General features: G+C 37.7%; 2 protein-coding genes across 2 annotated transcripts; one reads left to right on the top strand and one right to left on the bottom strand.

The window, feature by feature from the left end:
* Window positions 1-794: 794 nt before the first annotated feature.
* On the bottom strand, window positions 795-4,331 carry LOC103994648 (tubulin alpha-3 chain). The gene is made up of 5 exons (XM_009415043.3): window positions 4,100-4,331; window positions 2,893-3,107; window positions 2,607-2,806; window positions 1,372-1,880; window positions 795-1,289 (listed from the first exon to the last, which is right to left on the bottom strand). Exons 1-5 carry the CDS (start codon window positions 4,210-4,212, stop codon window positions 977-979), a joined length of 1,350 nt encoding a protein of 449 aa, XP_009413318.1. The 5' UTR covers window positions 4,213-4,331; the 3' UTR covers window positions 795-976.
* Window positions 4,332-6,618: 2,287 nt separating this feature from the next.
* On the top strand, window positions 6,619-10,109 carry LOC135583768 (pentatricopeptide repeat-containing protein At4g02750-like). Its single transcript, XM_065079684.1, has one exon. The coding sequence runs from the start codon at window positions 6,814-6,816 to the stop codon at window positions 9,388-9,390; it is 2,577 nt and encodes an 858-aa protein (XP_064935756.1). The 5' UTR covers window positions 6,619-6,813; the 3' UTR covers window positions 9,391-10,109.
* The last annotated feature ends 2,608 nt before the right edge of the window (window positions 10,110-12,717 follow it).

Here is a 12,717-nt window from a genome sequence, read left to right as displayed (position 1 = left end):
GGCTATAACGGCGATTGATCTAAAGGACTGGATCATGTTGCAATGCCGAAAGCTGTCGCCAACTTTAGCATCAGATCTCTAATATTATTATATTTAAAAAATAAAATATTTAATATATTTTTCTAGTTTACTGAAAAAATATCATATAATTTTAGTGATGAAACGAAATATTATTTAGTGATAAATCGAAATGATATAAAGTTAGTAAAGAAGAAATAAGGTTAAATATTGTACTTTCATAAGTATATATATTTTTAATTTAATTTTTTAAAAATATAAATTTTAAGATATTAAAACTAATTAATTATAAGATATAATCTATAATTAACCTCCTATTTTATCATAAAAGACTCTATATTAAATTAATAAATGAACATTATTTTAGCTACTTCGATTTTTATCATATATTAGAATTTTATCGCTTCTAATAAATGACCTTACTACATTCTAAATTTAAATTCAGTCACGTTTGGTCTTATTATAATTTAAGATAGTATAATATAATCATATTCAAATATTATTTGTAGAAATGTTCATACTCCCAACCGCTGTAGATATAGGGATGTTCATAACAATAGAAATGTACAAGCAAAATCCCATAAATTTCATAGGGCACATATGAATCTCAAATCTCACAGCATGACAACAGAAGCCTTCTTTTCTCAATCAGCCGGTTGTAAAACGTGTCGCAAAAGGATCCCATGATCTTTCATCACTACTATTGTGACTATTTAACGTAATCGCAATCCATTCAGTGCTATATCAGCATTATCCATCCTTCATACGATTTAATGTAACAGAACCAAGCTTCTTCCACAAACGATAATTTAAATAGCGTTTAACAACCACGATTTAAATTCGACAGCTGAAACATGCAACACAAAAGCAAGACAACATCGGAGTAGTAGCAACTAGAGATGCATAAGAATGCATGATGATAGAACACAAGCAAACACTAAGAAGCAATCAAACATGCTTAGAAATCTTCTCCCTCCTCATCATCATCTGCACCTTCTGCTCCAACCTCCTCGTAGTCCTTCTCGAGAGCAGCCAAGTCCTCCCGGGCTTCCGAGAACTCACCTTCTTCCATTCCCTCACCCACGTACCAGTGGACGAATGCACGCTTTGAGTACATCAGGTCAAACTTATGGTCGATACGTGAGAACACCTCAGCAACGGCAGTATTGTTGCTGATCATGCATACAGCACGCTGCACTCGTGCTAAATCGCCTCCAGGGACCACTGTCGGTGGCTGATAGTTTATCCCACACTTGAAACCAGTAGGGCACCTTCACAAAATATCATCAATATGGTCAATTAAGAAGCCCCATAACGCAAATTAGACTAATAAAAGGTATAGCGGCTGATTACCAGTCGACAAATTGGACAGTCCTCTTTGTCTTGATGGTCGCGACAGCAGCATTCACATCCTTGGGCACGACATCCCCACGGTACATCAGACAACAAGCCATATATTTACCATGCCTAGGGTCACATTTTGCCATCATGCTTGATGGCTCAAACACTGCATTTGTGATTTCAGGGACAGATAGTTGCTCATGGTATGCTTTCTCAGCAGAAATAACAGGGGCATATGAGGAGAGCATAAAATGGATTCTAGGATAGGGCACAAGATTGGTCTGGAATTCTGTAACATCCACATTAATAGCTCCATCAAACCTCAAAGAAGTGGTTAAAGAGGATATGACTTGAGATATCAGCCGGTTCAAGTTGGTGTAAGTTGGCCTCTCAATATCTAGAGACCTCCTGCAGATATCATAAATGGCTTCATTGTCTAAAAGAACTGCAACATCTGTGTGTTCAAGCAAGGAATGGGTGGAAAGCACACTGTTATATGGCTCCACAACAGCTGTAGAGACCTACAGCAAGAAATTTCACAGGTAAGTCCAGATCATGAGACAAACAGAAAAGTAAGATTTTTCTCAACATGCATCTAAGAAGATGTGCACAACTTCCTATCGCCATACAGTTCCCAGCTAAAAACATTGAACGCCCACAAAATTTGGGGGTGTACATAAGCAAATTCCAATGGGACCATTTGTCCTGGATATCAACTTGTTTTTATTTCATGGTTGTTGATAGAACTTTGCTTCAACAGAACGTACAAGGCCTAAGCCGAAATGCAAGTTCTAAAGTAATTAGTAAAGGACCAATTAGCGCAAAATTCAGAAAGATATACAGCTTACTAAATCAATTTCTGAATAAGAAATATTATTTGATAAATTTTCTGGAATCTTTTGGAACTTCTTAGGAATTTCAATAAACTTAGTGCTCTAATAGTCAACTAAGCCTGTCAAATTATGGTTTGCAGTCAGACATGATTTTACCTCAATATATGCATCCTACCAGACCATCATATGGACTAAAGTAAAACTTGGCAAATTTCTCAGAAAATTTACAGATCTGACATATCAAACTAATGTGTTTGATATTATGCTTTTTGAACCGGGTTGACCAAATCAAAGCATTTTTTTCCACAGCATCCTCCAAGAATCAAAATTTTACTTGAGCATCACAAAGATCAACAACAAAACGAGCAATTTGACATGAACTGAAAGCAAACTATCTTCACAGCTTGGTGCTACCTGAGGAGAAGGATAAATGGTGAAGCCGAGCTTTGACTTCTTTCCGTAATCCACAGACAACCGTTCTAGCAGCAAGGAACCCAAACCAGATCCAGTTCCACCACCAACAGCATTGAAGACCAAAAATCCTTGCAAACCAGTGCAGTTGTCTGCTAGTTTTCTAACTCGATCAAGGCAGAGATCAACAATTTCCTTCCCAACTGTAGTTCATTACCAAAAACCAAGATCAAAACCTAAACTCAGGATCTGAATAATAATTCCTATTTAAAAGAAAAGTATCAGCTACCTGTATAGTGACCCCGTGCAAAGTTATTTGCGGCATCCTCCTTCCCAGAGATGAGCTGTTCTGGATGGAAGAGCTGGCGATATGTCCCAGTTCTCACTTCATCGATGACAGTGGGCTCAAGATCCACAAAGATGGCCCTTGGGACATGCTTGCCAGCACTGGTCTCACTGAAGAAGGTATTGAACGCATCTGTTGCAACTCCCACCGAAGAATCACTGTGGAAAAGGAAGTACAGATCAGTCGTAACGAAGCAGATCATAAGATCAGAGCAAGCACTTGCAGCTTTAAAGATTTATGAGACAGAATCACTGCCCATTAGATCTAGTAGAAGTATCTGTTTCATCAAACATCCAAAAGAAGCCTGACCACGGATCAGATCAATACCCTCCGTTACAGTTACGGATCTAAAGATCAACGAGGAAAGATCAATAACCTCTGTTAGAGTCACGGAAAACAAGTACTCAAAAGAGGACATACCTTTACTCCTAAGAACTACAATTATTAGTCCCCATGAAGCATCATGAAAGCCATGGATGACCTCAAAACTCACCATTACTGAATCACACACTTAATATAGTATGAAAAACACCATAAAGTAGAGATCTTTGTCCACCGCTCTCCATATTAACTTCTATTTCTGAATCGCAAATCAATAAAAAAGATCTTTGGCCTAGAGTTCGTTCTTTTCTCTTTTTAACATACGAGAACCCCCAAAGGGAAACTGAGCCAAACAATCAATAGATCTGGCGCCATACAACCAATTTGAGGTCAACCATGAAGAAAAAAAAACGTAAATCAAATAAAAAAGTGTAGAACTTTTCGATTTCAACAAAAGAGATCACCAAAAAACATTGCTAACGGGACTTTCGATGAAAACGAAATGAGGTCGGAGATCTAGTAAACAGGTATATATCAAATAATAAAACAAAAAAAATGAAGTTAACTTTCCCCTAAAAGAGAAACTGTTACGAAAGAAAAATAGCGATCACAAACAAATAATACCATACAAAAGGGGGAATTTTGGTGAGACAAAAATGGGGCTAATGATGTAGCTATCAAGTATAAATAAATATAAAAACAAAAAAGGAATTTTTTTTCCCAAGAAGGAGAGTCTTATTAACGAATGCTTGCGATCACAAACAAGGATTAGCAACAAACGGCAAACATTCGGCGGGGGTTAAAGAAGACATGGTATGAAGAGAGAGACCTAGGCATGATGCCATCGGGCTGGATGCCGTGCTCGAGGCAGTAGAGCTCCCAGCAGGCGTTGCCCACCTGGATGCCGGCCTGCCCGATGTGGATGCTTATGATCTCCCTCATCTTCCTCGAGATCTCTCTCTACGTCGCCCGCTTGCAAAGGTCGAGCTTTGTCTCGGTAGGAGGAGGAAGAAGAAAGGGTAGATCTAGTTTGGCTCTCGAGGGCTGGGGGTGGCTTGATTGATATGGTATGCGGAAGGCGGAGCGACGGGGGAAGACAAAAGCGGGCGCGGGGCCCGCCTTCTCCGGTGGGCCCCGCTGTTTGGACGGCTGTCATCTTCCCAAGAACAAGTCAAGTCTACCCTCAGTCATGTATATGTGGGTCAAATTGCATATATATCCCTCTAAAGTCAATAATATTTTTATTTATCCCTACAAATTATACTTACCCCATATATATATATATATATATATATATATATATATATATATATATATATATATATATATAGAGAGAGAGAGAGAGAGAGAGAATGCGTGTGTATATTTCTAGCAAAATCTGAAATGTATCTTTATAAAACTTTGAGCAAGAATATTATACTTATTTATTTTGTTAATATAATTAAATATTTAGTAATGTTATTGGTAGTGTTTAACATGGGTTTTTAGGTTTTATCCTTTTATTATATATATTGTATATCTATAAAATATAAAAAAAAATATTTATAAAATTATTATTTTCAAATCTTGTAAATGATAAATGATCATTTGTCTATTTGAATAGACCTCACATGGTCTTAATTTCCTTACTCTTTAGTTGTTATAGAATTAGATATATATTTATTATATATTTTATGTGATAATAAAATAATAATATCATAATATCTCGATTATCTAATATAGATTATATGAGCTCCATATAAATTAATATTCTTACTTAAATAAAAAAAAATATAATTTTTTTTATTTACATTAAATATATTAACTTTTCTGACTATTTTTAGCATGTAAGCTTTGTTTTTTACTATTCATTTTTAATTCACAATGAAATTGGAAATCAGGAAGCTTATGAGAACTGTGAGGATGTATATGTAATTGAAGATAACTACAAAGGGCAGCATGCAAGAAGCCCTTCCTCCATTTATCCAAGGCTAGTATGGGTATTATACGGAAGACACGTACATGTGCCGGTTAATTGCCGCTCCTCTGGCAACGTAGCCCCGAGCAGTGCACGTGACCGCGACCCGTCGCTGAGCTGTTGCGATCTGTCGCTGCCTTCGCAAGCCTACGCTACCGTTGTGGCGCAGCATGTGATGTCTTCGCTGTCGCCATCAATCAATGCATCGGTGGTCCGTCGGTCCATCCGAGCCGTCCATTGCCCCCGCGACATCCGTCACGGCGTGGGCGCGATGATATTTGAGTAGGTGGGAGAAAGGATCATGGACAAATCGGACGGCTCCGATTCGATTTGAAGCGTCGGTGCGTTGATGTACTCCTTAGATTTTTATGGAGCCTCTGTCGGCGCAGATCTATGCGCCGTGGTCGTATTATTTCTTTGTTATAATTAATATTTAGTCATGTAAATAATTTAATTAATTAAAATATATAATATTCAAACTGTAAGAATATACGAAAGAGATTGATCACTCTACTACTTTTACATAGGTAAATGAATTAGTTATTTCATTACATCAGTTCATGATAAATGATATTAGAGCCACATTAAATGAAATCACTATGACAGACATTATATGCATAATCCAAGGTTTGAAGCTTAAGTTGGTGTAAATGTTTGGTGGATATATTACAAGTAACTTGGTTTACAGATTTATGACAAGTGATTTTTATTTAACAAATTTAGGGATCATTTTTTCTAAGATGATTTTTTATTTTGATGAATTCATGAAAAAGAAATTTCCTTTTTTACCCAATACTTGAAATACTCTTCTTATATTTTGTTCTTGCTATGGACCATTTTCATAGGATGATTTAATCAAGTTATAATATTTTTTATATATTATATTATAATACTTTTAGTAATATAGAAATATTATAATGTAATATAAAAATATTATAGTATAATATTATATTATAATGTTAATAGGGTTTTTATACTATTACAGTGTGTTTTCAGTAATAATAGGAAAGCACTAAAAATAACATAATGTTTTTGTTTTAAATAATATTAGAAAAATATTATGACACTGTGTGGAAATATTATAATAGAATATTTTTGTGTTATGTAAAAACACAATAATTAAATTGGTTCACTTTTGGGTTGGTCAATCAATATGAAAAAAGAGAAAAAAAAGAAGATAAATGCAAATGACTTGTTCAGGATAAATTATTATTTAAAATTATATTTAATAATCAAATGATAATTAACTAAGAAGATTAACTATAATTATATGCAAATCATAAAGGTAAATAATTTAAATTTAGGGAGCAAAATATCCAAATGACTTGTGCTGAAGTCATACATATCAGTATGATCGCAATTTTGCCATTAATTGTTGACTTGAGATTCGTTCGGTCAAACCAAACAAAACCCGACTTCAAAATTCCCGCCACGAAACGTTGCCTTCGTCTTCTCTCGACTCCGGCGCTGCTCCGCGTCCTCCTCGCCAGAGCCTCCTTCACCGACCTGACACCCACCTTGTTCTTCTCTTCCTTCAAGCCCACCCTCTCTGTCTCTCTCTCTCTCGCTGTAAATATATTTCTGATATGATGATTGGCCTGAGATGGAGCAGCGCCATCCATCACTCTTTTTCCTTGCATCACTCTCTTCTTCGATCCCTGTCTAATTTCCCCCTTCCTGTGAGCTCGTATCCAGCAAACGATCTCTCTCGCTACACCGCCAGGATCCAAGATTTGTGTCGCCTCGGCTACGTAAGCGAAGCACGTAGCGTGTTCGATACGATGCCCCACAGAGACACCATCACCTGGAACTCCATGATCTTCGGCTACTCCCTCAACGGCATGATGGATGATGCCCGGAGGCTCTTTGACGCCTTTGCTGGAAGGAACACACGGACGTGGACCATCTTGGTTTCCGGTTACGCCAGAAGTGGCTGCCTCGATGAGGCCCAGCTCCTCTTCGACTTGATGCCCGAGCGCAACACGGTTTCCTGGAACGCTTTGATTAGTGGGTATGCACAGAATGGGTATGTCGGCATGGCTCGGCGTCTCTTCGATACAATGCCGATGCATGATATTGCATCGTGGAATGCTATCATCACTGGGTACTGCCATGCTCATCAGATGGTTGAAGCGAAGGAATTGTTCGAGCAGATGCACATGAAGGACTTGGTTTCTTGGACGGTGATGATTTCTGGGTATGTTCTGGTTAATGAACATGGAAAGGCTTGGCAGACTTTCCTTAGGATGCATCGGGAAGGAGTGAGACCGGACCAGTCTAATTTCACGGCCGCTATCTCTGCAGTTGTGGCTCTTGGCAATCTCAAGCTGCTCGAAAACCTACGTACTTTGGTGATCAAGACGAATTTCGAAGGGGATGTGGTAGTGGGAACAGCTATTCTGAATGCTTACACGAAGGATGGCGGAGGGTTGGATGAAGCAGTGAAGTTCTTTGAACAAATGCCAGAGAGGAATGAGTACTCTTGGTCCACGATGATTGCTACCTTTGCACATACTGGGCTGTTGGATGATGCCATCTCTATTTACGAGAGGGATCCTGTGAAGTCCCTTGCCTCCCAAACCGCAATGTTGACTGGCTATGCTCAGAATGGCAGGATAAGTGCAGCAAAAATCCTTTTTGAACAGATTCCCAATCCTAGTGTGGTTTCTTGGAATGCTATGATTGCTGGGTATGCACAGAACAATATGTTAGATGAAGCAAAGCAGTTGTTTCATAGGATGCCCATGAGGAATGCAGTCTCATGGTCTGCGATGATTGCTGGTTGTGCGCAGAATGGAGAGAATGAAGAAGCTCTGCATCTTCTGTCGGAACTTCATAGGCTTGGGATGTTGCCCAGCCTTTCAAGTTTGACCAGTGGTTTCTTTGCCTCTGGTAATATTGGAGCTCTTGAGTTTGGCAGACAACTACACTCGCTTTCTCTAAAAGCAGGTTCTCAGTTCAATTCTTATGTTAACAATGGTTTAATTACCATGTATGCCAAGTGCAAGAACATTGAAGCTGTTTCTGGCGTTTTCCGGTGGATGAAAGCAAGAGATACTGTCTCCTGGAATTCTTTGATAACTGCTCTTTCTCAGAATAACATGATGGAGGATGCACGAATTGCTTTCGATAAGATGTCGAAGCGAGATGTTGTGTCTTGGACTGCCATTATATCTGCATATGCACAGGCTGAAAATTGGAATGAAGCTTTGAAACTCTTTCTCAAAATGTTAAACGAAGGAATATTACCCAACTCTCTGACGATTACTAGTGTTCTTAGTGCTTGTGGGAGTTTGGCTGCCACAAACCTTGGCCGACAGATCCATGGCCTTACATTTAAAATGGGCTATGATCTGGAACTATTTGTTGGCAATGCTTTGATTACAATGTACTTTAAGTGTGGCTGTGCAGATTCGTTTTGGGTCTTCTATGAGATGTTTGAGTGTGATATAGTTACATGGAACTCAATGCTTGCAGGATGTGCTCAACATGGTCTTGGAAGGGAGGCCGTGGAGATTTTTGAGCAAATGAAGTCTGAACAAGTCCTTCCAAATGCAGTGACATTCTTAGTGCTCTTATGTGCTTGTAGCCATGGCGGCTTAGTTGATGAAGGATGGCACTATTTCAAGTCAATGAGCAAAGTTTATGGAATCATGCCATCAAGAGAGCATTATGCTTCTATGGTTGATCTTCTAGGGCGGGCTGGTTACTTATCTGAAGCTGAGGAGTTCATAGAGAACATGCCCATCGAGCCAGACTCTGTGGTTTGGGCTGCACTTCTTGGTGCGTGCAGAATCCATCAGAACGTGGAACTTGGTCGGAGGGTCGCTGAGAGACTGTTTGATATGGATCCACAAGATTCAGGTAACTATGTCTTACTCTCTAACTTATATGCATCTCTTGGGTTGTGGGATGAAGTTGAAGAAGTCAGAAAGTTGATGATAGATCGACATGTGATAACAAGGCCAGGTTACAGTTGGACTCAAATAAAGAAAAAGATTAAATCTGTCACTGGGAATATACAGCAGGAACATATTGGCGTGATTTATGCTACTATGAAAGAATTTTACAATAACATGAAAGATCCAGGTTATGACTCTGATTTGAAATCCCTTAAATATGATGCGGAAGAGGAGGAGGATGCACATCTCTACCACAGTTGACTTAGAGGTTACTATGGCCAAGTTTCACTAAGTCGTGTACAAAAAGATCAGTGAAATGAGTAAGAAATAGCCCTATATTTTGTAGAAAATGCACTAAGAATTGCTACTGGCAGCAACAACAATACCAAAAGGAGAACACTACTGATAAGATCATATAGTTCTTTTTATTTTATAAGCTCTGATGCAGAATTTCTAGCTTTGTGGGTGGAGATATTTTGAACTTTGGAAACACCCAAAAAGAAACAGAGTGATATTGCCTCATGGCATCCCTTTCTTTCTCAAACTCGAAGTTTTTGATCTGTATGTAAGGAGGCAAGAGTATGGTTTCTGATGGTTGAAGGCCAAGTCTATTTGCAAATTTCTCCTCCGCCTTTCACCTTCTCCTCCTCTGCTTCAAATTTGTTTTTGCAATCTCCTACTTCAGACAATCTCTGGTCAGAAGGATTCTTCAATGTTGTTTGAAGATACTTGGAAATGCTATACAGTTTACTGGCATTACTTTGAAAGCTCTATCTCAGTGAGCACCATACAGTTGTCTTACTGGATACTGCCCTCTCAACAGCTCAGCTTATGGTGCATCCTTCGCATAACTATTTCTCATTTACATTGCAGACTTATATTGTGATATTATTTATTTGTTTTCTTATGGTAATAAAGATTTTTGGCTGTCATTTGTAATACCCATGAATTTGAAGTGCTTGTCGATTTGAATTTTGACATCCTCTGAGCTCAATCCATGGTTTATTCAACATGTCTTTGTTGGTATGTCGAAAATTTTATTCGATCATTTCCAATTCGAGGAGACAACATCTGTTGGTTTATTAATGAGATTTCTTGCTGTAGACATCACTAACGTTAGGAGACTGGTCATTTGGAATTACATTGGTTGAGACTTGACACTTACAAAGTTGAGTCTTAAATGTAATTAGGAATTAACTTATTTCATGAAATTCCTGATGACCAATGACTCCAAAGAAGTAGCTTATTCTGTCTTGCCTTTACAAGCATTTGTAGAAATCCTTCTTTGTTATTGATTTAATGTCATTATAGTTCCACCCCAGTGAAATCCTAGGAAATTGCAGTGTAAATTGTCTTCCTTGGAACAATGTCAAGGTAAGTCACTCGTACGAATACATCAGTAAGATTTTGTGGCAGGTTTACTGGATTAACAAGTTGTACCTTCTTAAGTTTCAAATGAGAATATTGGAAGATTTAATTGTTTTTCTTTATTTGAATTAGATTCAGATTAGTGTAACCCTCAAGGCTGCATCTGCGACATCCATAATTTCCACATTACTTCTATTAGAACCATATTCTTAATTAATAAGATCTGAAACCTGTTCTTGACCATTGATCATGTCTTTCTTTGATTGCCACCTTAATTAAGTCTTTCCTCTTTCACTACCTTGTCACCATAAGCTACACCTTGACCACCTTAAACATTTTACTCCATCTTCTCCTTACTATTTGAGACATTATAATTGCAATGTTATCGTATTATTCCTAGTAATGCCAGATATCTGTTCCACTTCTCAACATCTTTCTGCTACAGATATTTTACTAGACACCTCACCTAACAGCCAACATTCCATTTCCTAAAGAATTGACAGAGCACTTTCGTTTCTAGATATCATGCTAAAATATCTAGTCAAAGTTTTCTACGAGTGACCCTTCTGTTAAATTATTTTGTTTAGATGCAGTTGGGCTGTTTGTTCGTTTTTCTTGCTTATTTTTGGTGAAGTTGCAACTCCATACTTGATTAGTCTCATTTAATTTACAACCATGAACTTTTTTACCCAGATAATGATGTTTTCGTTAGTTTAAGAGATGGATATGTAAGGTATAGACCTTTACTTATGCCTGCAGATCTTGAATATGCTTAGTAAACTCATTTGTAGTTATTGCAGACTGGTGAGAGCCCAGTGCTGACCCTTGTGACTTTATTTGTTCCTTTCCTTTATCCTATGTGCTGCCCTATACAATGCCATTGCTTATGACTTATGTAATCGATGATCTTTTTTAAAGCTAGTACCAATGTTAGTTACTCCCCATCTGTTTTTTCATGTTTAACAGGCACCACCACCTAGTAGTCCTCATCTTCTGTGTATTTCAGTTTATACAATTGGACATTTTTATTTTCATACCTAGTTATAAGGTAGTCTCCTTTGTTTATACATTATTTGCCATAACTTAGACCTTGTCAAATCTGTAGTCAGTAAAATCAATTCACTATCTCTCATGCACTTTTACATGTAGTAGTTTTTATATAACGTCCTAAAAGCACTATGAGGTGTTTTCTTTTTTGATATTCACATATCTAAGGCCTATATATGTCATGATGAGTCTCTGTTGGAAGTGGATAATGGATTTTGTTGTGATATAAGGTTTGACAGACTTTCTTATAAAAACTCGGGCCTAAGCTTTCTTGGGCCATGTAGCTAAGATCCTTTTATCCAAACAACTGGGATAATAGGTTGGGTTGGGTCACCGAAGCTACGAGATATATATTTTCTGATCTTATCAACCTTTGGTACCTCAAAATTACAAAATATGAGATATGAAAATCAGCCAAATCTTTTAGATCTGAATTCTGATCCTTTTCTTTTTCTCCACTCTATTTGTCTTGCCTTTTTATGCATTTACCATGCCCTGAAGCTTTTGTTGTCCTTAACGTAGCTAATTCATATGGTTTTTCTTGCTGCCTTTACATCAACAGTGATCCTCACTTTGTTTTGTTTTTCTTTTCAACACATCAATATATTCATATGATATGCGGTCAAATTTAGGGAATTCCTAAAAGTTCTAACCATCTAATATTCGAAAGCTAGAGGTACCAGCTAAGCTGCCACTTTATGGTGTCTGCAGAAAGGAAATGAACAATGCTATTTTAGTCAAAGCAAGCACTTATTGTATAAAAAAAACACTTATCTCTTTTCCTGAGCTCTAATAAACTATGCAAAACTTCCAGAGGCTGTCATCACAAAATAAAAAGAGAAAAGAAGACAAGGTGAAGCAGCTGAAAGTGCAAGCAGCAGGTTGAGGTAGCTCAACCTTTCTACTGGGGCAAATGCAGATGGCTGATGGCAAATCACCCACTTCATGGTCAGATAACCAAGTTCACGTCAGAAAATGCACAGAACAAATGCCAACATCTCAAAAGCTGTCCTTTGTTTGAAATGCAAATTTTATGGATGCTGTCCTTCTTTCTTGCTCTGGAAAGTTGATTTCGATGCATTTTAGCATGCTATACTGGTATTACAATGTGTTATTTCCACAAAATTTTAGGATTTAAATCTTGCACAGCTTAATTTTGATTATTCATTCATG

This window comes from Musa acuminata, chromosome BXJ1-8, assembly GCF_036884655.1.
Source record: "Musa acuminata AAA Group cultivar baxijiao chromosome BXJ1-8, Cavendish_Baxijiao_AAA, whole genome shotgun sequence".
NCBI classification, from domain to species: domain Eukaryota; kingdom Viridiplantae; phylum Streptophyta; class Magnoliopsida; order Zingiberales; family Musaceae; genus Musa; species Musa acuminata.
Note: the sequence above shows the minus strand (reverse complement) of the source record. Positions and strands in the feature narration are given on the sequence as shown.